This window comes from Carassius auratus, unplaced genomic scaffold, assembly GCF_003368295.1.
Source record: "Carassius auratus strain Wakin unplaced genomic scaffold, ASM336829v1 scaf_tig00005501, whole genome shotgun sequence".
Classification (NCBI taxonomy): domain Eukaryota; kingdom Metazoa; phylum Chordata; class Actinopteri; order Cypriniformes; family Cyprinidae; genus Carassius; species Carassius auratus.
The window spans coordinates 62,926-86,722 of NW_020523671.1; the positions used below are offsets into that span (position 1 = coordinate 62,926).

Consider the following 23,797-nt stretch of genomic DNA (forward strand, 5'->3'; position numbering starts at 1 on the left):
ATGTACCCCTCTTGTTTCTTTTTCTCAGTTTAGAATGGAAACACTTTTGGTGTTTATCAATTAGGTGCAACAGCTGCTGAAAAGACCCACATGGGCAAACGCCTGCATGAGGTGCTTGAGCTGTGGAGGGACAAAAAGACAGATCTGTTATTCTAGTTACAGATCACTGCTGGGTTACTCTTTACCCCATGCTGCTAAACAACTAACAACCAAACAGCTCTATTAAGAAGAGAGCTCCCAGCCCCCTTTTCCAGCACATCTACCCCATCCTAGATTAGCTGACTGACTGAACTTGAGAAATTCTGCATGATCTAACATTGCTTGGCAGAAAAATTCAATTTATATGATATATTTTCAGTGTAATACACAAAAGAATGAAACTGAAAAAATTCTGCAAGTAGGACCTATACATCTCAACATGAGAATCGATACGAAACGAATATCGGATGCAATGACACGCTGGAATAAAACAATACAATTCTATGGATGCTTTCAAAATAGACGCAAACATTCGCACACCGAAACATAATGTTTTTTTGTTTTTGTTTTTTGCACCAATCCAAATCCTTTCAGTTTCGCAAATCAAAAACACGGGCCATCCAATAAGATTTGAGCTAGGATCACATGACCGGAGCAGCTGATGTTGCTTAAAAGGGTGCGAGTGGTGGCGCTGTTTTGAAAACCAGTGTAAACAAACATGGAAGAAGAGTATCCAGGATAAGAGAAGAGTGGATGCTGACATCTTGATATCGCCGCCTGTTATCTTTATACAGAATAACATTTTGAATATTTCTCCACTGAATTATGTAGTCACAGCAGAGCACCTGTTATGAGTCAGAACGCGTTAACTCTTTTTCTACACTTGAAATATAAAAGAAAATAGACATGATTATAATGACATATTTTCAGAATGTGTTTTGTATGCAGCTTGTGGTATTTTTTATAGCAGTAAAGGATGTTTATGACAAATATTAGCATTGTAGCTTTATTAAACATGCAAATAGTGCATGTGTCTGATTATTATAAATTCAAAATCGGAAGTTATATCATGCACTCAGTGAAGGTTTAAAGTGGGTAAGCAAATATATTTTCACGTATAGCTTGATGCTAATTGTACTACTATTTATATTTTAAGATGTAGCCTATTCTTGTAAGCTTCATAGATAGTTTGTGTTTCTGGTGTAGAGCCTTATATGTTAAATCCATATACGAGATACATATCTGTGGAATAATACATTCTTGGTTGGCGCCACCTAGCGTGCAGGCATGAATTAGCAGAAGGTGAACAATCGTTTTGCACTCGGTGTGAATGCACCGTTCGTCAGCGATTCACCTCGCTTTTTCACATCGCGCTCAGTGTGGAAAGGGCTTACAGTAATAAAAATCTTTATCAGGGATAAAAGATTTTCTCAGACACTGATGAAAATTTGGCATTGCATGGTGTTTAGTTGCATGGTATGATTTTTTTGGTACGGTCTAGGACATCAATGGTGGTTTTCTTGTTGATGGTGAGTTGAAGAGCTGCAGGGGCTTAAGAGCTGAGATACTGAGATGCTACCATGATCACCATGGTTGACTGGAGCCATGTCTGTCTGGATGAAGGGCATTAGTTCAGTTCTCAGTGGGGGATCTCACCTCGGGGAGCATACTTGAAACCCCATGTTTTCCATCACACTGAGTGCCCAGTTTCCATCCCTTCAACCTACTTACCATTCAGAGTCTTCACAGAGTCAGCTCGGACAAATAGATGGGAGCATTTCATCCCAAGATTAGAAGGGCGCCACTGTAAATAAACATCAAACTAGGGTGAATTCCAGTAAAACAAGCTACAATTTTGACCTCATCTACACTGGCAAGTAGAGTTAAACACTGGAAACTGACATGCTCTTGGAGTATTGTCAGATTAGTCCCTCAAAAAGTGGTCACTTAAGCATCTTTTCAAGGTCACTGAGGATGTTTGGCATAATGAAGCTTGAGATCAGAGGTTAAATCTTTTGACATGACTTGTGATCCCTCAGAGACTAGTCGAGTTTGATTCATTTCATGGTGAACGAGATTGTGACAGATTTGGAAGAAATGTAGAGTATACACAGAATATACTAATGTGCAGTCAGTCTGTGGGATCAGTAAGATCTATTATTTTTTTTGTTTTTGTTTTTTGTTTAATAAATTACTGCTTTGATTTAGCAATGAAATTGATCAAAAGTGTCAGCAAACATGGTTATAATGTTTCAAAAGATTTCTGTTTCCACTAAATGCTGCTCGTTTAAACTTTCTATTCATCAAAGTGTCCTGTAAACAAAATGCATCGTGGTTTTCGCAAGAATATGAAGCAGTGAACACTTTTCAACACTGATAATAATAATAAATGTGTCGCAAATCAGCATTTTAGAATGATTCTTGAAGGATTACGAGACACTGAAGACTGGAGTAATGATGCTGAAAATTCAGCTTTGCATCACAGAAATTAATTACATTTTAACGTATTTTCACATAGAAAACAATGCTTTTAAATTATAATAATAATTTACAATATTACTGTTTTTACTGTATTTTTAATGCCATAACTGCAGCTTGGGTGAGCCGAAAAGATTTTCAAAAACATAAAAAACTCTTACCAACCCATGGACTTTAACATCCATGGAAACTTTCCATTCCACAAAAGGTTCTTTATACTGGGGAAAGGTTTTTCAAATTATTAAGGTTCTTCAGATTATTAAATCTGCTTCACAATGAGGTAAAAAAAAAAAATGGTTCTTTTAAGAACTGATCACTGAAAGGATCTTTGGAGAGACCAAAAATAGTTCCTTTATAGTTTTGCTTAGAAAACCCCCATTTGAAACCTTTATATTTAATTCTTTAGTTGCTATATGGAGGAAGGTTCTTGATGTTATGTTCTTCATATAGCTGTATTGGTTCTAGAGGACTAGTCTGGCCCACCCGGGTTCCTGGAAGCAGGTTTTTCTCTGAACCAGGTTCTCCTATGACATGTGAACTAGTTTCTGGAAGCTTTATGTTTCTCAGTTAAAGGCAGCGAATACATCTGAGAGATGGTTCATCTTCACAGTTAGGCGCCTTTGATCAAGACCCAGAGCTGGTCCAGGACTCCAGTCCAGCTCGCTTCCAGATAGATATTCCCCTTAAATGAAACCTTTGAATCTAGTCCCAGATGGGTGAAATCCTCACATGGCAAAAATGAGAGGAATAATCTGGCAAAGTTACAAAGGAAAGCAGGGTTGGTGTGCAGAAGAGGCTGAATGAATCCAGGACGACACAGAGCAGGTACCGGAGGAAATGCTTAGCAGACGCCACTCGTCTGCTGTAAACAAGGTCCATGATGCATTATCTCAGAAGAGGTCTGTCAAATAGGTTTTGTTAGGGTGATGTCATGATTTTGAGGTGAGGAGAAGAGCGGTCTGCAGTCAATGGATCATCTTTAAATGTGATGGTTGTGGTTTTTGGGATAATAAGTAATTCATTTGGTCACAAAATTTTTAAATACTGAAAAACAAAATGTATTGTAGTTTGGAGTCAGTAAGATTTATTTAGTAATTTTTTATGTTTTAAAAGAAGACTTTCCTGCTCACCAAGACTGCATTTATTTGAAATTATTATTAAAAAAATATAGCAAAACATTAATATTGTGAAATATTGTAAAATAACTGTTTTCTATTTTATTCCTGTGATGCTAAGATGAATTTTCAGCATCATTCCTCCAGTCTTCAGTGTCACACCATCCTTCAGAAATGATTTTAATGTGCATATTTGCTGCTCAAGACACATTTCTGTTTATTATCAATGTTGACAACAATTGTGTGTGTTTTTTCCAGGATTGTTTAATGAATAGAAATTAAAAATATAAACAGCATTTATTTGAAATATAAATATTTTGTAACATTACAAATGTCCCTACAATCAATTTTGATTAATTGAACATGTCCTTGATTAATACAAGAATTCATTTATTTAAAAATATACACCAAACTTTTAAAATTGTTCGTGAATTATTAAGCTAAAATGCAGTTCAATTACTTTTGGATGAAAGCATTGGATATTTACATCTAAATGTAAATTCTCACATTGGCAAATTGTTTTACTTTATTGAACATTTATAGACTTCATAGAAAACATTTCTTTATTATTTGCATCATAAAAGATTACTTTGCTGTAAAGTGTGCAAAATATTGAAGTGTGTGTGTGTGTGTGTGTGTGTGTGTGTGTGTGTGTGTGTGTGTGTGTGTGTGTGTTAGTCTTAGAGGGGCACACACAGAGATAACACGGACACAGAGTTGTGCTCTATTGAGTTTGTGACCTAGATTGCTCTTCATTAAACCTGTGTGTGCTAATGACGGCAAGGGAAGAGAAGCTATAAGTCTATTGACTCGCATTCACATAGTAAAAAGTGCCTGCAGCATCCCAGCTAGACACACAGATACTCTATATCTATTCATAACTGAGAAATGAATGAGTGTGTGTGTGTGTGCGTGTCTGCAAAATGTTTAATCACAAAGCACATGCATTTACTTTTCAACCACGAGCACATTACACCTCTCTTTAGGGCTTCATAATAAAAGTATATTGGGTATGTACCAAAAAAATATAAAATAATAAATTACTACTTTGTATAGATAGATAGATGGATGGATGGATGGATAGATGGATGGATGGATGGATATTTTTTATTTTATTGACTGACTCCCTCAGTGACTGTGCTGGGGTGTAGAAGTGTTTGGTTTAGGCTCATGAATCAGGTGTTTGGCTCCATTAACACCTTTTGTCTCTCACACAGTGATGCATTAGCTGCTGACAGATAGCAGCATTGTTTTGCGAATGTTGGACTACTGGATCATCCACCGAGTTGATTTGCTTTTCACACCAGTTGCAGCTTCTCTGAGCATTTGAGGAAGTCATTAGAGCACGTTTAGTTTTTGGCTACTGGGTTTAGGTTAAAGGTCTCATTCTGAGAGACTTGGTCCACATTCTTAACCAGAGAATATTGTTTCGCAGATTATCTTGGTAAAGCTTATACAACCAAGAGGAGGTGTGATGAAACATATATCTAACAAAATTTAGTGAGGTTTGTACTAAAATATGTTTTCTGGACTAAGAATGTAGGTTTAATTTTTTTTCTGGAAAACAGTTTGTGTCTTAAAGATGTCAACATAAGTGATAAAATATATAGATACTGATTAACACATTATGTTTTTGTATTTTATCTGCAGCGTTATCTAATCTGGACATTGAGAGCAAGCTGAGTGGACATTATCAGGCTCCATGGCACCTGCAGAGGAATGTGTTCCTGCCGTCCACTCGGCCCGCGTGCGTGGAAGAGCTGCATCGAAACGCCAAACAGAGCCTGCGGGCGCTGTACAGAGGTTAGACACGTGTACACATCAAAACTGATCAGTTATCAATCAGTGAACGAACTCCTTCTGTGGTCATCACAGTAAAGTTGTTCGCGCGAGCCAAGATCCTCCATTCATTGGCAGTGAACACTGCCCTCTAGAGGAGGAAGATGGAAACATCAAATCTAAATAATCTGATTTGTTCTAAACTAAAAGACCAGTGTTATTTTAGTATTATTTACATACTGTTATAGTATTTCTTAAAAAAAAAAAAAAAAAGTTACGTTTGCTTTTTTTTCTGTTTTAGTTGTAGTAATTTAGTACTTATATATATTTTATTTCAATAAGCTGCCAAGGAAAAAATACTATTTTTTTAATCAGATATTTATTTTTATTTTAACTTAATTTAATTTCAATGTTTTCATTTCAGGGAAGTATTTTTTATTAGTTTTAATTTGTTAACAATGACAACACTGTAAATGACAGGTAAGTGCTTTGTTTTTCATTTTTATTAGTGTAGTTTTTTAATAGTTATACATGGCTTTAGTTTATTTTTATTTCCGTTTTAATGTTAGTAATTTCAGTGCTTAATCGTATTTTATTTCAGTTGTTTACTACAGCAATATTTCAATTTGTTTTATATTTTAAGATATCTTTTATCTTTTAACCTTTAAGATTAAGTTTGTTTCTTTAATCTAATATTTATATTTTATTTAATTTCATCTTTATTTAAAAAAATATCTATTTTTTTACAGTTTTAGTCAACAATAACAACACTATAACTGACAGGGTATTATGTTCATATAATTATATATATAATTATAATATTATATAGAATTTTACTTTTGTAATTTTAAGTGTTTTTTATCACAATTTTATATATATATATATATATATATATATATATATATATATATATATATATATATATATATATATTATTTACAATTATAGTTTTGATAAAAATTTTATATATTTTCCTTTCATTTCATTTTTCTATTTTATGTAAGTTATATAATAGTTTTAGATTTCATTTTAATTTAACACTGTCAATGACAGGATATAACTATTAAAACTATAATAATAATAATAATAATATGAAAATGTAAATTCTTAAAACAGAATGTATGTGTAATGCACATAAGCAAAGTGAGAAAAACAGCAAAAGAATGTCAAATGACAAAAAAAATTCCACAAGCTATGATACATTAAATAATTCAGTCTTTAAATCTCCACTTTACACATCAATTAAAAATATCAAAATGTAAAAACCAAAAAGAACCAAAAGTAAACCAAATGAAAAAAGGACAAAGATAAACATCATTATTATGATTTATTATGATGATGATTTCATATAACTCACAATATGCTATTTCTAAATGCTAGTGGTGCTTGCAGGCATCACTGTTATTATATTGCTCTCAGTTAAGGTTAGTGATTTGAACTAACCCCAACTGAAAGTATGCAACGTCAGTGTAACTCGTCCAGCTCCAGACATGATTTATTCCTAAAACCTGTGTCTAACCGATAGACAGAACTGACGGATTTCTCTACTCATCAGACCAGCAGCAGAGGCAGGAGGTCAGCGAGAGAGAGCGCAGGGTGACCATTTCCATCTCCATGGCTCCGCCCATGCCCACCTACCCATCGCCCAGCATGCACTGCAGACGCCAGCAGAGAGAGAGACACCTCAGCACGGTAAACATCCTATGTGTATTACTGGAGCTCTGATCTAGAGACTTTTCCTGTAGACACTACAGATGTAGTGTTGTGACAGAGTGTGTCTATGTGTTTAGGAAAGGACAGAGAGAGACATAGAAACTCAGACAACACAAGCACAGGTAAACACACGTCCGTGTGTCAAACTAAACCTCGTCTGACCCGCTGCACTGCATGGACATCTTTGACTTTAGCTGAATGAATCCATCCTTGTTTTCCTTTATTTTTATAGTTTTGTCTTGTGAAAAAGTAGTACACTTAGCATGCTTTTCAAGAGGTACTTATTACACAAATAATATTCGTTAAAAGCATATAATTGAATGCAAACTGAATGTAATGTTTTAGACACTTACATATATATAAATACATATTTGTAACACTGGACCACAAAACCATGAAAATTCAGATTTTGAAGTTGAGATATCATAAACAAGCTTTCCATTTATGTATGGTATATTAGGATAGGACAATATTTGGCTGAGATACAACTATGAAAATCTGGATAAATCTAAATACTGAAAAAATTGCCTTTAAAGTTGACCAAATTAAGTTCTTAGCAATGCATATTAGTAATCAGATATTACGTTTTGATATACAGTCTTGTTCAAAATAATAGCAGTACAATGTGACTAACCAGAATAATCAAGGTTTTTCGTATATTCTTTTATTGCTACGTGGCAAACAAGTTACCAGTAGGTTCAGTAGATTCTCAGAAAACAAACAAGACCCAGCATTCATGATATGCACGCTCTTAAGGCTGTGCAATTGGGCAATTAGTTGAATTAGTTGAAAGGGGTGTGTTCAAAAAAATAGCAGTGTGGCATTCAATCACTGAGGTCATCAATTTTGTGAAGAAACAGGTGTGAATCAGGTGGCCCCTATTTAAGGATGAAGCCAACACTTGTTGAACATGCATTTGAAAGCTGAGGAAAATGGGTCGTTCAAGACATTGTTCAGAAGAACAGCGTACTTTGATTAAAAAGTTGATTAGAGAGGGGAAAACCTATAAAGAGGTGCAAAAAATGATAGGCTGTTCAGCTAAAATGATCTCCAATGCCTTAAAATGGAGAGCAAAACCAGAGAGACGTGGAAGAAAACGGAAGACAACCATCAAAATGGATAGAAGAATAACCAGAATGGCAAAGGCTCAGCCAATGATCACCTCCAGGATGATCAAAGACAGTCTGGAGTTACCTGTAAGTACTGTGACAGTTAGAAGACGTCTGTGTGAAGCTAATCTATTTTCAAGAATCCCCCGCAAAGTCCCTCTTTTAAAAAAAAGGCATGTGCAGAAGAGGTTACAATTTGCCAAAGAACACATCAACTGGCCTAAAGAGAAATGGAGGAACATTTTGTGGACTGATGAGAGTAAAATTGTTCTTTTTGGGTCCAAGGGCCACAGGCAGTTTGTGAGATGACCCCCAAACTCTGAATTCAAGCCACAGTACACAGTGAAGACAGTGAAGCATGGAGGTGCAAGCATCATGATATGGGCATGTTTCTCCTACTATGGTGTTGGGCCTATTTATCGCATACCAGGGATCATGGATCAGTTTGCATATGTTAAAATACTTGAAGAGGTCATGTTGCCCTATGCTGAAGAGGACATGCCCTTGAAATGGTTGTTTCAACAAGACAATGACCCAAAACACACTAGTAAAAGGGCAAAGTCTTGGTTCCAAACCAACAAAATTAATGTTATGGAGTGGCCAGCCCAATCTCCAGACCTTAATCCAATTGAGAACTTGTGGGGTGATATCAAAAATGCTGTTTCTGAAGCAAAACCAAGAAATGTGAATGAATTGTGGAATGTTGTTAAAGAATCATGGAGTGGAATGTCAGCTGAGAGGTGCCACAAGTTGGTTGACTCCATGCCACACAGATGTCAAGCAGTTTTAAAAAACTGTGGTCATACAACTAAATATTAGTTTAGTGATTCACAGGATTGCTAAATCCCAGAAAAAAAAAATGTTTGTACAAAATAGTTTTGAGTTTGTACAGTCAAAGGTAGACACTGCTATTTTTTTGAACACACCCCTTTCAACTAATTGCCCAATTGCACAGCCTTAAGAGCGTGCATATCATGAATGCTGGGTCTTGTTTGTTTTCTGACAATCTACTGAACCTACTGGTAACTTGTTTGCCACGTAGCAATAAAAAATATACTAAAAACCTTGATTATTCTGGTTAGTCACATTGTACTGCTATTATTTTGAACAAGACTGTATTTACAGCAGGAAATTTCCTAAATATCTTCATGGAACATGATCTTTACTTAATATCCTAATGATTTTTGGTATAAAAGAAAAATCGATAATATTGACACATACAATGTTTTCTTGGCTATTGCTAAAAATATACCCCAGCGACTTAAGTCTGTTTTATGATCCATGGTCACATTTGTAATGATGAAATTGCAATTTAGTACATTTAATTTGAATTATTATATAAACCTCCTAAGAGTCACCCCCCTTTCTGAACATAGACATGAAAATGCACAAACTTAAATGGTTGTAATTCATAAATGCTTTGGAAGACAGACCTAAGGTTGGCATTTCAAAAAAATGAAAGTGTAAAATAAATGTAAGTTTACTGTAAAGAAAATGTACTGTACTAAAAATGTTTATTTTTTTTTTATAAAATAAATATTTAACAAAATATTTTTAAAAAATCAAAGGCAGAAGTTCTAATTAATTTATGTTCCAAATTTGAAGTTGATCTCTCCAAAATTGAGGGTCCTTTGAGATTTTGTTTAGGCACTATACCAAAAATAGTCACCAGGTGGCACCCAAACTAAACTAAACTTTTAAAATGCATTTTACTGTCACAAACCTTACTTTTTTACATTTCTGTCCCAATATTATTTTGTTTTGTTTATAAAATACTCCAGTAAATATTGTAATACTTGACACTACCCACTAGGGGGAGGGGCCTACTAAAATATTCTAATGTACTATTTTGAAGTGTTTTTCACATGATGAATTTTGAGTGTTTAAGATTTGAATGGTAACTAATTTAGAATGATTACTAAAATATGTGATAGGAATAAAAGGTAATAAAAAAGACAGACAGTTAACAGATTAAATGTAATACTGAATAACAAACTACAGTTAAAATTATAATAAAGTACATTACCTGTGCTTTACTACGTTAGTCAACACATTAAAATGTGCACTTCATAAATGCACAATAAAAAGGGTCCCACTTTATTTTAAGGTCCAGTTCTCACTATTAATTAACTATTAACTACAACTTTTGCCTCAATAAAGTCCTTATTACTGCTTATAGTTAAATAGTTCATAAGGTAGTTGTTAGGCTTAGGTATTGGGTAGGATTAGGGATGCAAAAAAGCTGCCAATATACTAGTATATTGCATGCTAATAAGCAACTAGATAGTAATGCAAATTGGTCCCTAATCAGTGTTACCATAAAAAGATTATTAAAACATGAAGATTTAAAAAGTACTTTTAATTAAATATTTTCACTTGCTATTAGAAGGTTCCCTTTTTAAAAGTACTCAAGTGTTATAAGAAATATATGAAAGTGTAGTCTTTAAGTAAACTTATTATAAGTACACTTTTACTTCATTAATATTATATTTTCTGCAAGTACGGCTGCTTAGAAATATACTTTTAGGATTTTACACTACAAGTGCACATTCAATACAATTAAGCACACTTCTTTGCTTCCTTGCAAAACATGTTATCAACATGCATGTACTTAACAGTAATTTAGAGATGATTTTTACTTTTCTTTGCACTGATGTTCATAAAATCATGATGTTTTAGATTGAGATTTATTCACTTTCAGTCTCATAGTCTGTGAATATGATTCATTGTGAATAAAGTAGATGCAGGTAAACAACTATATTAGCCAAGTTACCAGTTTCTCTCTCTTTTTTTATTTGCTTTACCCTTGCAAAAGTAATCATTTCAGTCAAATGATTATTTAATGATTATTTTGATCCAGCTGATCTAAAAGAAAACGGGGAGTGTCTCTCTAGATGTCTTCCTTTAAGGACATTAAGCATTTATTTGTGCCAGGCCAGTCATTATGAAAATAACTCCTCTTTTGCAGCCAACCATGCAGCCATGTGGACAAACAACCTTCATTTTTTTGTTAAACCTCCTATAATAACATGATTTATTTCAGGATGTTCATGGGATGCTGACAAGAGTTCATTCAGTTGCATTGGATTCTAAATCTTTACAGTACACCGTGACTTAAAGGAACAGTTCAGCCAAAAATGAACATTTGCTGGAAGTGTACTCACCCCCAGGTCGTCCAAGATGTAGATGAGTTTTTTTTTTCTTCATTAGGAGACTGAAATTTAGCATTACATAACTTGCTCACCATTTGGAGAGTCCAAACAGCTGTTAAAAACATCCACACCACTCCAGTCTGTCAGTTAACATCTTTAGAAAAACTGTTTATTTTTAAGAAAAAAAATCCTACATTAAAGCATTCTATCTTGAAATTGTCACTTCTGGTCAAACTGTCAGTTCAGAATACATAATAATAACTCTGTATGTGAATTGGGTGTTGTAAATGTTTCTGCCATGCAGAATTGAGGTCAACTTCTTGATTATATATAATCACCTAAATCTATGCTCTAAGTCTATGTAATAAATGAATCACGTCTGTTCTTTAAGCAAGCAGATGCACCCTCATTGTGTTCATAGCTGTGTTCATATTCATCCTCATATTCATATGTCCATCCTTGTGTTTGTATGTGTTGTAGTTCCAAAGCACCCGGTCCTCCTCCCCTACCGAGTGTTGTCATTTTTCCCCGTGGAGCAGAAAGGTATTTTACCCCCCAAACATCTCCTAAATCCTACATTCACGCTGATTTGGAAACAGTTTTACATCTCTAATCAAATCGTAATCATGGGATGAGGCCAAAAGGGTTTCCAGATCAGTGCATTATCAAAAGCCTTTCATAAATCAGATTTGGTTTGGTAGAATCTTCAAGACATGACAGTGTTAAAGTTGTTTTATTATAAATGTTTAATCAGATTCTGAAAGTAAACCAAATCTTAACAGGGCTCTTTTGTGTTTGTCTAACATCTAGAATTCTTTGAAACTTTTCTTCTGATGCTATAAGCTTCTAACATCTACAGAACTTTCATCTGGATATACCAACATCAAAATGTGCAAATCTGAATGATGGAAAATGTGTGTGAACTGATTTTCAGGGGCATTTCTGACCTTTAGCATACACTAACATTCAAAACCACTGTTTTTATTGACTATCCTTCTATTCATAATAGAATCCTGAAAAACTTTGCATCGAAAGAATAAATTGCTGTTTAATTAATATTTTAAAATGTATTCAAATAGAAAACAGATATTTTAAGTTGTTATAATATTTCATGATATTGTTCTTACTTTATTTTTGGTCAAATAAATGTCACATTGGTGAACATAAGAGACTTCTTTTAGAAACATAAAAAAAAAAAATATGCAGATAAAAGCATGCAGCCTGTCATCCATATATGTCAAATAAAATGTCTAAATTTGATCTATTTTGTTAATAACATATATAAAGTTGTTTCCATGATTTAGCAAATCCAAGTAAGTTTGAGTTCTCTTCATTATCTTTTGCCTCGTTTCTGACACCGGTAATGCTGTAAAAATCAGCACTTGGACAATCTAATAAAACACTGCCCTTCTCATAGCTTCTCCAGAATTAAACTCCTCAAAGACTATGTGAGGAATGTCTACGGGAAACTTACACTCACGGAAGTGCGCAAGGCTGAGGTTTCCTAATGACAGGGTTTCCAGGGTAGAGCTGCTGTCTGACTGTGTGTGTGTGTGTGTGTGTGTGTGTGTGTGTCAGAAAAAAAGAATTGACCATCAACTCCTGGCACTGGCTTACTCACAAACCCCTCCCTGAGTGCCTGGCTCCACGATAGATGCTTTAGAGAGTGAACATACGGACAGAGACACTCTGTAGTCAAAATATTCTCTCAAACTCACACTTGCTGTTATCTGTCTTCTCTGATTCATTTTAGGGCATATACAAGGCCCACAATTAGTGTAAAACAAAAATTAGCTTTGTTTCTTTAAAAGTTACCAGCTGTTGTGCATACACTTTTGTCATCAGATGCTTTATTTTCTTCCAGAAATTAATTTAATGACACATTATAATTGAATAGATTGGATATTCCTCACATTAAGCCATAGAAATGAAAATATGAGGAACAAAATCATATTTTTGTGCAATTTTATGATAAATATTGTCTTGTCCCGTATAATTGTAATATATATATATATATATATATATATATATATATATAGCATTTGTTAATCTTTTATAAATATATTATTTGTATTATGTTATCATAGTTCATAGTACATTAATGTCCATGTTAAATTAAGTGATGTTAACAAATTAAATCTTAATATATGAAGTGCTATTATTATTATTATATTTTATAATTATTTATTTATTTGTATTTTTTTTATTGGCTATTGCAAGATTGCCAAAAGTTCTGTTTTGGACCGTAGACACAGGTCTTGTAGACATACTATAAGTTTCACTTGCTCTGGTTTCCTCGTGCTCCTTTACACTCTACGTTTCTCTCTTTCTGGTGTAGAACTTCATGAATGGCATTCTTTCCTTCCTCTGATGTCTGTGTCTTTGCTAATCAAAATAGTTTTTGAACATGAGCCAGAGGGAGAAATCAAACCGTCACATTTGGCTCTGTCCCAGCCCCCTCCTCTCCTGCTCATTTTTGCCCCATACACTCCTTTTTTTCTTTTCTTTTTTCTGCTTTGATCCTGTGTTTTCCAAAACTCCACTTCACCCCTTGCCCCTCATTTCAGCGCGGGCAAACAAAACGGTCATAAACTCCCTTTGATTCTGTCCGTCTGTTTTTGTGGTGCTTCAGTCTTTCCTTTCGTCCTCCTGGTTTTTAGAGAAGTTTCCGTGGTAACAATTTTTTTTTTTTGGCTGCTGTTTTTGTGGGATCCTCATTGGCTGACTGGTAAAGGGACACACAAAGACTCAATATCACAGCTCGCTTTAACACTGTGCATGTTCATATATGTCTGGGTGACAGCCACTAAACACTCCAAACCTCTTTAGTTAACACTCTTTAAACTCCATAAGGTAAGTTAACTGATTAGATTAACTGCTAACTATCTGACAGGATTTCGCAAGTGTAACAAACTGGTGCAGTGGATGGCAGCTGAAAAGTAGGAATTGAACTTGCATTGTGTTGTTTGCGTCATGTAGATATGCTATTGTTTCATTTCTAACTTTTTTCGTGAAACTGTACATTAATGCATCTCCATTGGCATTTGCTTCGCATGTTTCAATGCTTCTTTATGCATGTGCATGTAGCTTTCACAACTAAAAAATGAATTATGTTATTCCAGTATTTCCACAGACCAGGTTTTATTCTATATCTCTTAACACTGAAGTCATCAACAGTATAATGTATGCAAGCACAATGCTAAAAGCTTAATTTAAGTATTCATATGCGTTGAAAATTTAGTCTTCTTTTTCAGGATAAAATGTGCCAAAAGCAATATTGACATTCTCAAATTTTAGTCCATTTTCTGTAACCACTGAAGTCAAATCATGACTGTGACTATTTATACAAAAAAAGGCCCAACTTCCTGTTTCAATTGTAAATAAATAAACTTAGAAGCAATTATCAAGTGAATTCATAGAGTTTTAAAGATTAAAGCAAGTGAAACCATCATTGATTTGTTAGATACATCTATAAGAGTTTTCCCAACCTCACTAACCTCATATTCTTCACCGTAATCATGTTCTTCTAGGTTGTTCCTCCAGTAGATTCAGATTCAGAGGTGGTGGCTCTGGGCCACTGGCCGAAGTGCCCAATCCCAAACGTGCCCTCAACGCTGGACAAACAGACCAACTGGGCTGGAATCTTACCACTGCCCACGCCAGAAGAGAAGATGAAGACGGACTCTCAAGTCATCACCTCATGCATCGTTCCCATTAACGTAACAGGTAAAAGCCCCCTAGTGTTTGCTGTTGATAATGCATGCTGAGTCAGTACTATGACACTTAAATGGTAGTTCATAGCACCATATCATTTTAGATTACATGCATTAGATTAGCAAGCACATTATCTCATATTTCTAGCTATGTTAATAAATATTAACTTATGACACGTTAAGCATTCTATAATGTTTGTTAAGGATTTATTAATGAAAGTTATTATAAAATGTTACCGAACAGTCTATGTTGTATGTTGCATACCATGCAAATCTAACTGAGAGCATCAGCATCTTGACCAAAATTCTCCTCTGGCATCAGTGAACAGAGAGATTACCTTGTGAGAATGCTGAATTTTGCGTGTATTGTTTTCAGAGGAGGGCGCCAATGCTACTTCCCCCTCAGCGATATCAGCTTTCCTAAGTGAGAGATCTTTTTACATGTCCATTAAGTTTTCCCCTTCAGTATCAGTGCCACTTCATTCCTAACCATCTCCATCTAGAACAATGTGTGGAGAGAGAGAGAGAGAGAGAGAGAGAAGGGGTTGCCATCTCAGCCATATTAACTCTTTTATTTTGGCTTTTGTAGCTTTCTAATTTAATGAAAAAAGCAGTTTTGATATTCACATTACTAGCCCATGCTACTATAAGTTAGCACTAAGTGGTTACAAACTTAAAAAATGAACAGTTAGTAATCCTGAAACATATGAGGCTAAAGTAAATGTTTGTTTTTTGTTTTTTTGTAAGTATTTAAAAAAATAGTAAGTAGTAAGTAGTTTTAAAAGGCAAATTATAATTGCGATTTTAGACTTTTAGACCTTTCTCTAATTTCCACAAAACATGTCAGCAAACTGCTTGAAAGACAAAGCGTTTCAAGGCAATAAAAAAAGAGCATGGGCTGCTCCACTGTTTATTGCTGTTAGTTGAAGGTTGAATAAGGCCATGATCAGATCCTCTTTATTCCATGACATGTGATTAATGTTTGAACATAGATGAAACATGAATCACACACACAAGAATCAGCCATTAGAATAATAACAGCATTAGAAACACTGGAAAGTAGGTTAAATCCTCAAGTCATGAAATTTGAAACAAAAAAGCTCTTAGTTGTCGTGGGAACTTACTTTGTGCCAAGAAATGCAAAGAGTCAAGAAAGCGTTTTGTGCATGCTAATCAGTTGCATTAGAATTACAAAGAGGCCAACTATATCTACTCCAGGCTTGACTGGAACAGGATTTTTGAGGTGGGTGTCAGCAAGGATTGAGTCAAAGACAGTGTTGACTGGAAATTGCACATCATGGGCACAGTGGTATAATTGGTGCTCAAAGGGCCAAGCCTGCAATCACATGAGAGTCATGATGCATGACACTGGACAAACATCAAAACAACTAGAGCAGACTGCAGTATAGCGAGTGAGGCTGGGGTCGGGTAGGATAGTTATACTCCCATTTTCAACCCTGTTTTTATCTGTTCTGATGTCCTGAATCTGTTGCTCCTTTCACCTTGCATGAAATTGCATACTGTCTGATGTATTTTTGTGTCTGTTTAAATATTTTACCATGACTGGAAACCATCTTTTTGTGTTGCATTTATTATTTTTTAATGCTCTTTTTTTTTTCTTCTGAGATGTGTTGTTAACCTTGTATAATGATGCATAACTTGTGTAAAAAGTCAGACTTTTTTTTATATGTGATGCAGTATGTGAAAGTACTGTTATACATTATAAGATATTATAGTAAATATATAACATTTTAAATAGTTTTAAATACTATATATATAATATTGTTAAATAATATTAAAACACATTTTATTTCATTAAAAGAGCTTATAATTATTATGACTAAAATATCATATTTAGCATGAAAATATCAGTGGTTTATGAGTGAGAAACGGGAGGGATAAGTAGAAAAAAGTGGCTTGCACCCAACAGCCTCTCACATGTCTGGTGCTCTTTGCAGGGGTTGGGTTCGACAGAGAGGCCAGTGTGCGCTGCTCATTAGTCCATTCGCAATCAGTGCTACAACGGCGAAGGAAGCTAAGGAGACGGAAAACGATCACTGGCATTCCCAGACGAGTGCAGCAGGATTTTGGTGTGTGAAGCTGTAACATTCTCCTATTACACTTTAGGTTTTCATTACTTGTTTATTTACAGTATAGAACAATGCATATAATAAGAGTAAATGGTATGTAGAAAACATAAATTTATTACTGAAAAAAAATCTTTCATCACTTTTTAGATTCTGATGAGTCTCCAGTGGCCAGAGAACGTACCTTGATAGTCCACACCAGCCCTGAAATTTTCCAAGAGGATCTCACGCTTTCTCGACTCACCAAGGACTCTGGTTGCCAGACAGAAGAATTCCTGACTGTTGGGGCTGCACCCTCATGTAGACGGATCAGAGCACAAAGGGGACAGGGCGTGACTGTGTCACTGTCCCATTCCACGGGCAACATATCTTCTCTGCCTGACAACTCTGACACAATGTTCACCGCTTCAGTAGGCTCCCGTCTGCGTTCCCGAAGTCTCCCGCGTGAGGGAGGGCGACTGTTGGATGAAGGTCATGATCTCAGTGATGAGGATGATGAGGAGGAGGACGAGGAAGAACTTTCCCCGTTTGAGTCAGAGGACTTCCTTCCAGTCCCAGGGGAACATATTCTAAAAGATGATGAAGAAAGCACTGATGACCAGGCAATCCCAGAGGGTCAGCATAACAGTTTGAAATTCAAGCAGCATGCTAGAAATACAGAGCATGACTGGATGGAGAGGGGTCAATCCCATCTGCCTCGGAAAGCTGACATGGGTAGCTGTGAGATTTCTTCCAGTTCTGATACATTCAGTAGCCCCATTCACTCCGTTTCAAATGCTGGCATGCTGACTAGTCAGATGGACCACAAAGAGGATCACCAGTCGTCAAGTGGCAATTGGAGTGGCAGTAGTTCTACATGTCCCTCCCAGACATCAGAGACCATTCCACCTGCAGCCTCACCCCCCCTCACCGGATCATCCCACTGTGATTCAGAACTATCATTGAATGCAGCTACCAATACTAATGATGATTCTACAGGCTTCATTATTGATCCATATCCTGGAGACCGATCACAAGGCCTCCATAGCCATAGGACAGGTTCATTCACTTCCACTGCTAGTGAGGGTGAGTGGAGCTATCCACAATACAGGCACAACATGCCTTGCCGCCCTGACTTCAGTCCTGAGCACTCTAGGGCAGATAATATCCTAGAATGTCCCAGTTTTGCCAGCATAGCCACTTTTGAAAGTTTAATAGATAGGCCACCTTCTGAAAAGGCTGACACCACCTCACACTTTTCTGTAGATGCCGAGGGCTACTTTACCTCCATGCACTTTGACTGTGGTCTTAAAGGTAGCAAAAGCTTCACATATAACTATGCATCTGTAGACCAGCAGCAGGCAGAATATGGATATCAAACAAACACACTTGGGAGACGCAGTCTCTCTCTAAGGAAACCAAAGGTGAAGCCATTCCCACCAAAACGTAACTCATCCTTGAAGAAAATAAGCAGCCATGTTGGACCTGCATCTGACAAGAATGAACCAAAGATTACTGGTCGTCTGAACAAATCTATGTCTTCCGGTGATAGAACGCAGCATGTGGGGTTAGATGGAGGCTCCTCGAGTCAGCTGGAGAGTGAGGATCCACTGGGTGCTTGGGGTGTTAACAGTTCTACAAAGATACCAGAAGTTGTTTTGTTTGGCTCCACAGAAACACATTCCTTCAAGGAAGAGGGAGCTGTCCAGTCAGACTATGCAGATCTCTGGCTTCTTAATGACTTGAAATCCAATGATCCTTACAGATCATTGTCAAATTCCAGCACAGCTACGGGTACCACTGTCATCGAATGCATCAAGTCACATGAGAGCTCTGAATCCCAGACTTCCCAGTCAGGATCTAGGGCCACCACTCCTTCACTACCATCAATGGAAAGTGAATTTAGATTGCCTTCACCAGAAAAGCTGGTAGGTCTAGCATCACCTTCCAGTGGCTACTCAAGCCAGTCAGAGACACCAACATCTTCTCTTCCACTGGCTTTCTTCCCAAACACTCACCCAAAGTCACCTAATGTTGGGAAAAGGAAACCCAAAGTCCCAGAGAGGAAGTCCTCACTTGCTTCTTTACAGCAAAACTCATCCAAAAGGGACTTGGAATTACCTATCACACCCCCCTCCCACCTTGACCTAAGTGCCCTTTCCAATGTCAGCAAGCCTTCAATTCACAATAAACATATGCACATCCTCCAGCAGAGCAAAAAAGCAGAAACCAAGAGTGAGAATCTGGCAACTTCGGTTTCAAGTGATGAGCTGGCAGTCACTGGTCCATTGGCCATCACTCCTACGGTGCTTCGTTCAGTTCAGCTACGTTCAGTTGTCAAATCTGGAGAAGGGAGCCACGATCAACCTATAACTGATATTTCCACTAGACCTAAGTGTCCCACTGTGACTATCATTACCCCACCTACTCAGAATAAACCCAATGAAACTAGGAAGCCTCCACCCTATAGACCCCTTCTCACAGAAACCTCCTCTCAGGATGATTGTGAATCACTGTTTACCCCAGTAGATGGACTAGCAAGCCATTTTGGTGCAAGAAATAGATATGACCGATTAGCCCCATCACCTCTTTGGAGCATGACTGCTTTTAAGGCCCAATCTGAGCAGTTGAATATGGATGAAGGGACATTTGAGAATTGTCGAGAAGTTGAGGAAAAGGGGAGCACCTCAAATAATTTTTTTGCCCAGAGTGTTCTGGAAGTGGAGCAAATTCGCCCATTGAAATCTCAGCCAAATGAGGGAAGCCCTGGTCAAAATGGTCTAGCAAAAAGGTCAGAGAGTCTTGACCAAGTGCCTGATATTGTCAAGCAAAGATCAGAGACATTGCAAGCTTATCCAATCAGTGGTGCTGGAGAAGAATCTGTAACATCAGATGTTCCAACCAGAAGTGCCTCACAGGAATATGCAGAGGAAGGGTCAACACCAGACACGGAGGACTATTTTAGCAGAGGTATATTTGTGTAATATTTCTTTTACTATGTAAACTAGCTTCCATGTTGTGTAATGATTTAGAAATGTTGAATTAGAATGAGTTCCAAAGTTTCTATTTCAGAGTCCACACCAAGCGATCCGACTCTGTCCCCGCTAACAGATGAATCCAAAACCGAGGATGATAGCGTTTTTCTTTCACCAAGTAAAAGTCGCACAACAGAGGATCTCTTTGCCATGATTCACAGGTGTGTTTCAAGTTTATCTGGTATATTTTTTATTATTATGGTATGTATATGGTATATATATTTTGATATATTGATCATCTGAAAAAGTACTGAAAATCACAAAATGCTTATTGTCTCTTGTTTTGTGTTTTGCAATCTCAGGTCAAAACGAAAAATGCTGGGCAGGAAAGATTCTGGAGAAATGTCAGTGCGGAACCGTTCAGCCATTGTTTCTGGGAATGGCTCTGCTACTAATCCTGCAACCTCGCCAAGCACCCCAAACATGCCTGTAAGTCCATCTACTCATACTGTGGCCCAGAGAACCCCAGGTCCAATTTATAGGAGTGCCAAAAAGTCCAGTACCTCGAATGAAGAGTTCAAATTGCTGCTGCTGAAAAAGGGAAGTCGCTCCGACTCCAGTTATCGCATGTCAGCTATAGAGATCTTAAAGAGTCCCATTGCAACCAAAAGCCCCGGTGAGCTCCTGATGGAGGGTTCTAGACCATTTGAGGAGCCACTCTCTCCTTTACAACAGCAACTTCCAGAAGGAACTCCCGAGCAAATTCCCAGCCCCTTTCCAAAATCTTATGCTGAGGGCTTTTCCACAAAAGCTTTTCCCACATCTGCCTCAACTAGACAAGGCCGGTCAAGGATGCCACCAGCTGCAAATAGCAGCCGCTACAGTACACGCAGTCGGCTGTACAATGCCCCCATGCAGGCTATATCAGAAGGGGAAACAGAAAACTCTGATGGAAGCCCACATGATGACCGTTCCTCCTGAAAAATGAATCTTTGACTTTTAGCATCAGTCTATACACATTCTTGACATTAAGTCAATAATTTTGGGCACTTGGCATACTCAATTCTGTTCTTAAGACTGTAAACAAACTACGTAGTGTCTCTACTCTTTTGTATCAAGAAGAACAAAACATTCTGATAATTTTCAGTAGTGGTGTTCCAATAACGTCCATGAGCATATTTATTTTATTTGAACACTTTGTGTATCATTTTCATTTTAGAATGAGAGTGGAGAAAACTACATAAAAAAACCATCACTTTGTAATTATTCACAGTGAATCAATTGCAGATGTTGTTTGTCACACACATTTAGCATTGTCTAGAAAGATAAAAACAGTACTGTACTACAGTAAATGTGAAAATGGGTCCAGATGGTTTTAAAAGAAGGGAAAATCTTTATTGTACCTTAAACACAAACTTTTCATGGCAGACAGCTTGGGACAATCAAAGAGTGGCCTTTTGTATAGTTAGCTGTAGCATAAATGGGCTAAGAACTTTTGAGTTAGCCTGTAACTGGATCTTACTGGGCAAGAAATGTAGCTTTGTTGGAATATTCTGATGGCCAACCACTATTTTGCACTCCTTTTGGTAAAATGTCAGACATTTTAAAGAATTCGTACATAAATGCCACAAAAGAAAAAGTGACGTGAAAAAAAATATCTATATATAGACTATTATTTAAAAAGAAAATGTATTTTTAATGAGAATAAAGTAATAGACTCCGGCAAATTGTGTCCTTCTTTGGAATTTTTAAGATATTGAGCTTTTTAATGCAACGTCTAATAATCGTAAAGCAATGCTGCAATTCATCACAGCCCTTTCATTCAATAATTAGCTTTTTTAAATCACATTTCTTAAAAAAAAAAATCAACCCATTGTTTCTATATCAAAATATTCAGAAAAACAACAACAGCTATGACACGTGCACTAAATGTATTCTGTGAATACTGTACCAGTAATTTCTGATATATTAATGATTCTGCTCATTTGTGAAGTGATTTTTTGTTATTGATCACTGACTCACACAGCAGGTTTAATAACTTTGCAGCCAACTTGAAATTATCCTCTACCGCAGTAGTTGTAGCTTTTATATAATTCACTGTAATAGATCAAATGAACTGCATGCAATAAAAGTTTAGAGAGGAGCCAATATTGGTACACCATTTTCAAAATCTGATTAAAACACTCTTGACAAACTTTTTCAAAACATGTATATTTAGTAAACAGACTATGGCAGAATAATATTGTAGAAGGATAAGTAGAAGTTTTTAGAAAGGTGTCGTGGAAGTGTTTTGGTCAGGAGGCTTTTGCAGTTTGTGTTGCTTTGGGTTTGAATTTGTGATGTTGATAGGGCAATGAGGAAAGTTTTGAGAAGGACTTAAAGTTGGGTATAGTCCTTGAAACTTATGGAGAACATATTTTTTTCTCAATGCTGTTGCTGTTTGTTGCACAGACAGTACAATATCCAAAGAAAGACTACAGAGGTGTAGAGTCACGTCAGATTGAGAGACAGAGCAAGTCTGAAGTAAGAGGGTTTACGTCATGATAGATATATAAAGATTTTCTTTTGCTGGAGTAACAAATACATCTGTGTGTGCGAGGATGTGCTGAAACGGATGCAAATCAAAGAAAAGAGGTTGTAGAAAAGGTTGCAAAGGACAGATGAAAAAACAAGGACTTGCACTACTCCTTTGGTTATCGTTTTTCTCAGCTTCTTTTTTAAAATGTGTTTCCAAGAGCCACCTCATGTTTTTCATTTTGGTACTAAAGCGAAAATAATTATTAGTATCTTGCTGGCTTTTATGAAATATTGGGCTTTGATAAATTAATGACTGCAGATTTATTTATGGACTTATGTTTTTTTCTTTTCAGAGGTAAAGCTTTAGCGGGAAAACACTGGTTTTAAAAGACAGATGAATTTAATGCAGAAAATAAAACCACTTATAAATAATATAACATACATTAATTGCATAAGCTACTCTGTTAACAATCCCTTGAAACCTAATGGTGTCCAGTGACGTATTTGGCATTTTTCTCCTTTTTTACCATTGACCTTCTGGTGTATTTGCAATTTACCTTGCTTGGTGAGATTTAGTCTTTGGATTATTTACTAGACCAGGTATTTGAGCTGTCCTAACAACTAACTAGCTTTGTTCGACAAAGGGGAAAACACACATTTACAAACCTGTGCGATCTTAATTTGTTGCGAATCTAAAAGGAGGTGAAGACTTTCACTATCCATCTCCAAGACAGAGGTAAATGATTTTCTAAGCTACCATTCTAACATTGTAAAGTCTAACCTTAAAAGTTGCACTGATGTTTAGTATGTTGTGAAGGGTTTCACATTGTCTTTCAAAGGATTTCAGAGTTGGACAAACACTTGCTGTACTGAACACACACAGTTACGTGACGTCTCTTCTGGTACTAGACTGAAGACTTCAAGCAACTAAAATGATTTGAGTTTTTCATTGTTTTTTTGTACAAATGTGTAAATAGAATACCTTTTAAAATCGTTTCCAGGGTGTTTCTTATGTAAAATGTTTTCAAAGTTTACATTAAGCTTTTGTATATTTTTGATCTGTTCAACACTTTGAGTCTTGTATTTATTTTTTAGTAAATTTTGTGGAAAGTCCCATTGTAAAATGTCTCTGAAACCGTTTGCCAGTTTAGTAAATGTGCATAGAAGAGGCCAATAAATGTGACTGCTTTAAACACATAAA

General features: G+C 36.3%; 1 protein-coding gene across 4 annotated transcripts in view; it reads left to right on the forward strand.

The window, feature by feature from the left end:
• Nucleotides 1-23,797, forward strand: part of LOC113070965 (Nance-Horan syndrome protein-like) — an 81,376-nt gene extending 57,579 nt beyond the window's left edge. For 2 of the 4 annotated variants that reach the window (XM_026244311.1, XM_026244314.1), the window contains exons 2-10: nt 5,223-5,375; nt 6,907-7,043; nt 7,142-7,186; nt 11,806-11,868; nt 14,856-15,051; nt 16,997-17,128; nt 17,276-20,074; nt 20,177-20,300; nt 20,442-23,797. In XM_026244311.1, coding sequence (XP_026100096.1) covers nt 5,223-5,375; nt 6,907-7,043; nt 7,142-7,186; nt 11,806-11,868; nt 14,856-15,051; nt 16,997-17,128; nt 17,276-20,074; nt 20,177-20,300; nt 20,442-21,060 — 4,268 coding nt within the window. In that variant the 3' untranslated portion in view covers nt 21,061-23,797. The remainder of the gene's footprint in view (nt 1-5,222; nt 5,376-6,906; nt 7,044-7,141; nt 7,187-11,805; nt 11,869-14,855; nt 15,052-16,996; nt 17,129-17,275; nt 20,075-20,176; nt 20,301-20,441) is intronic. The other 2 variants (XM_026244313.1, XM_026244312.1) reach the window with 2 other exon arrangements.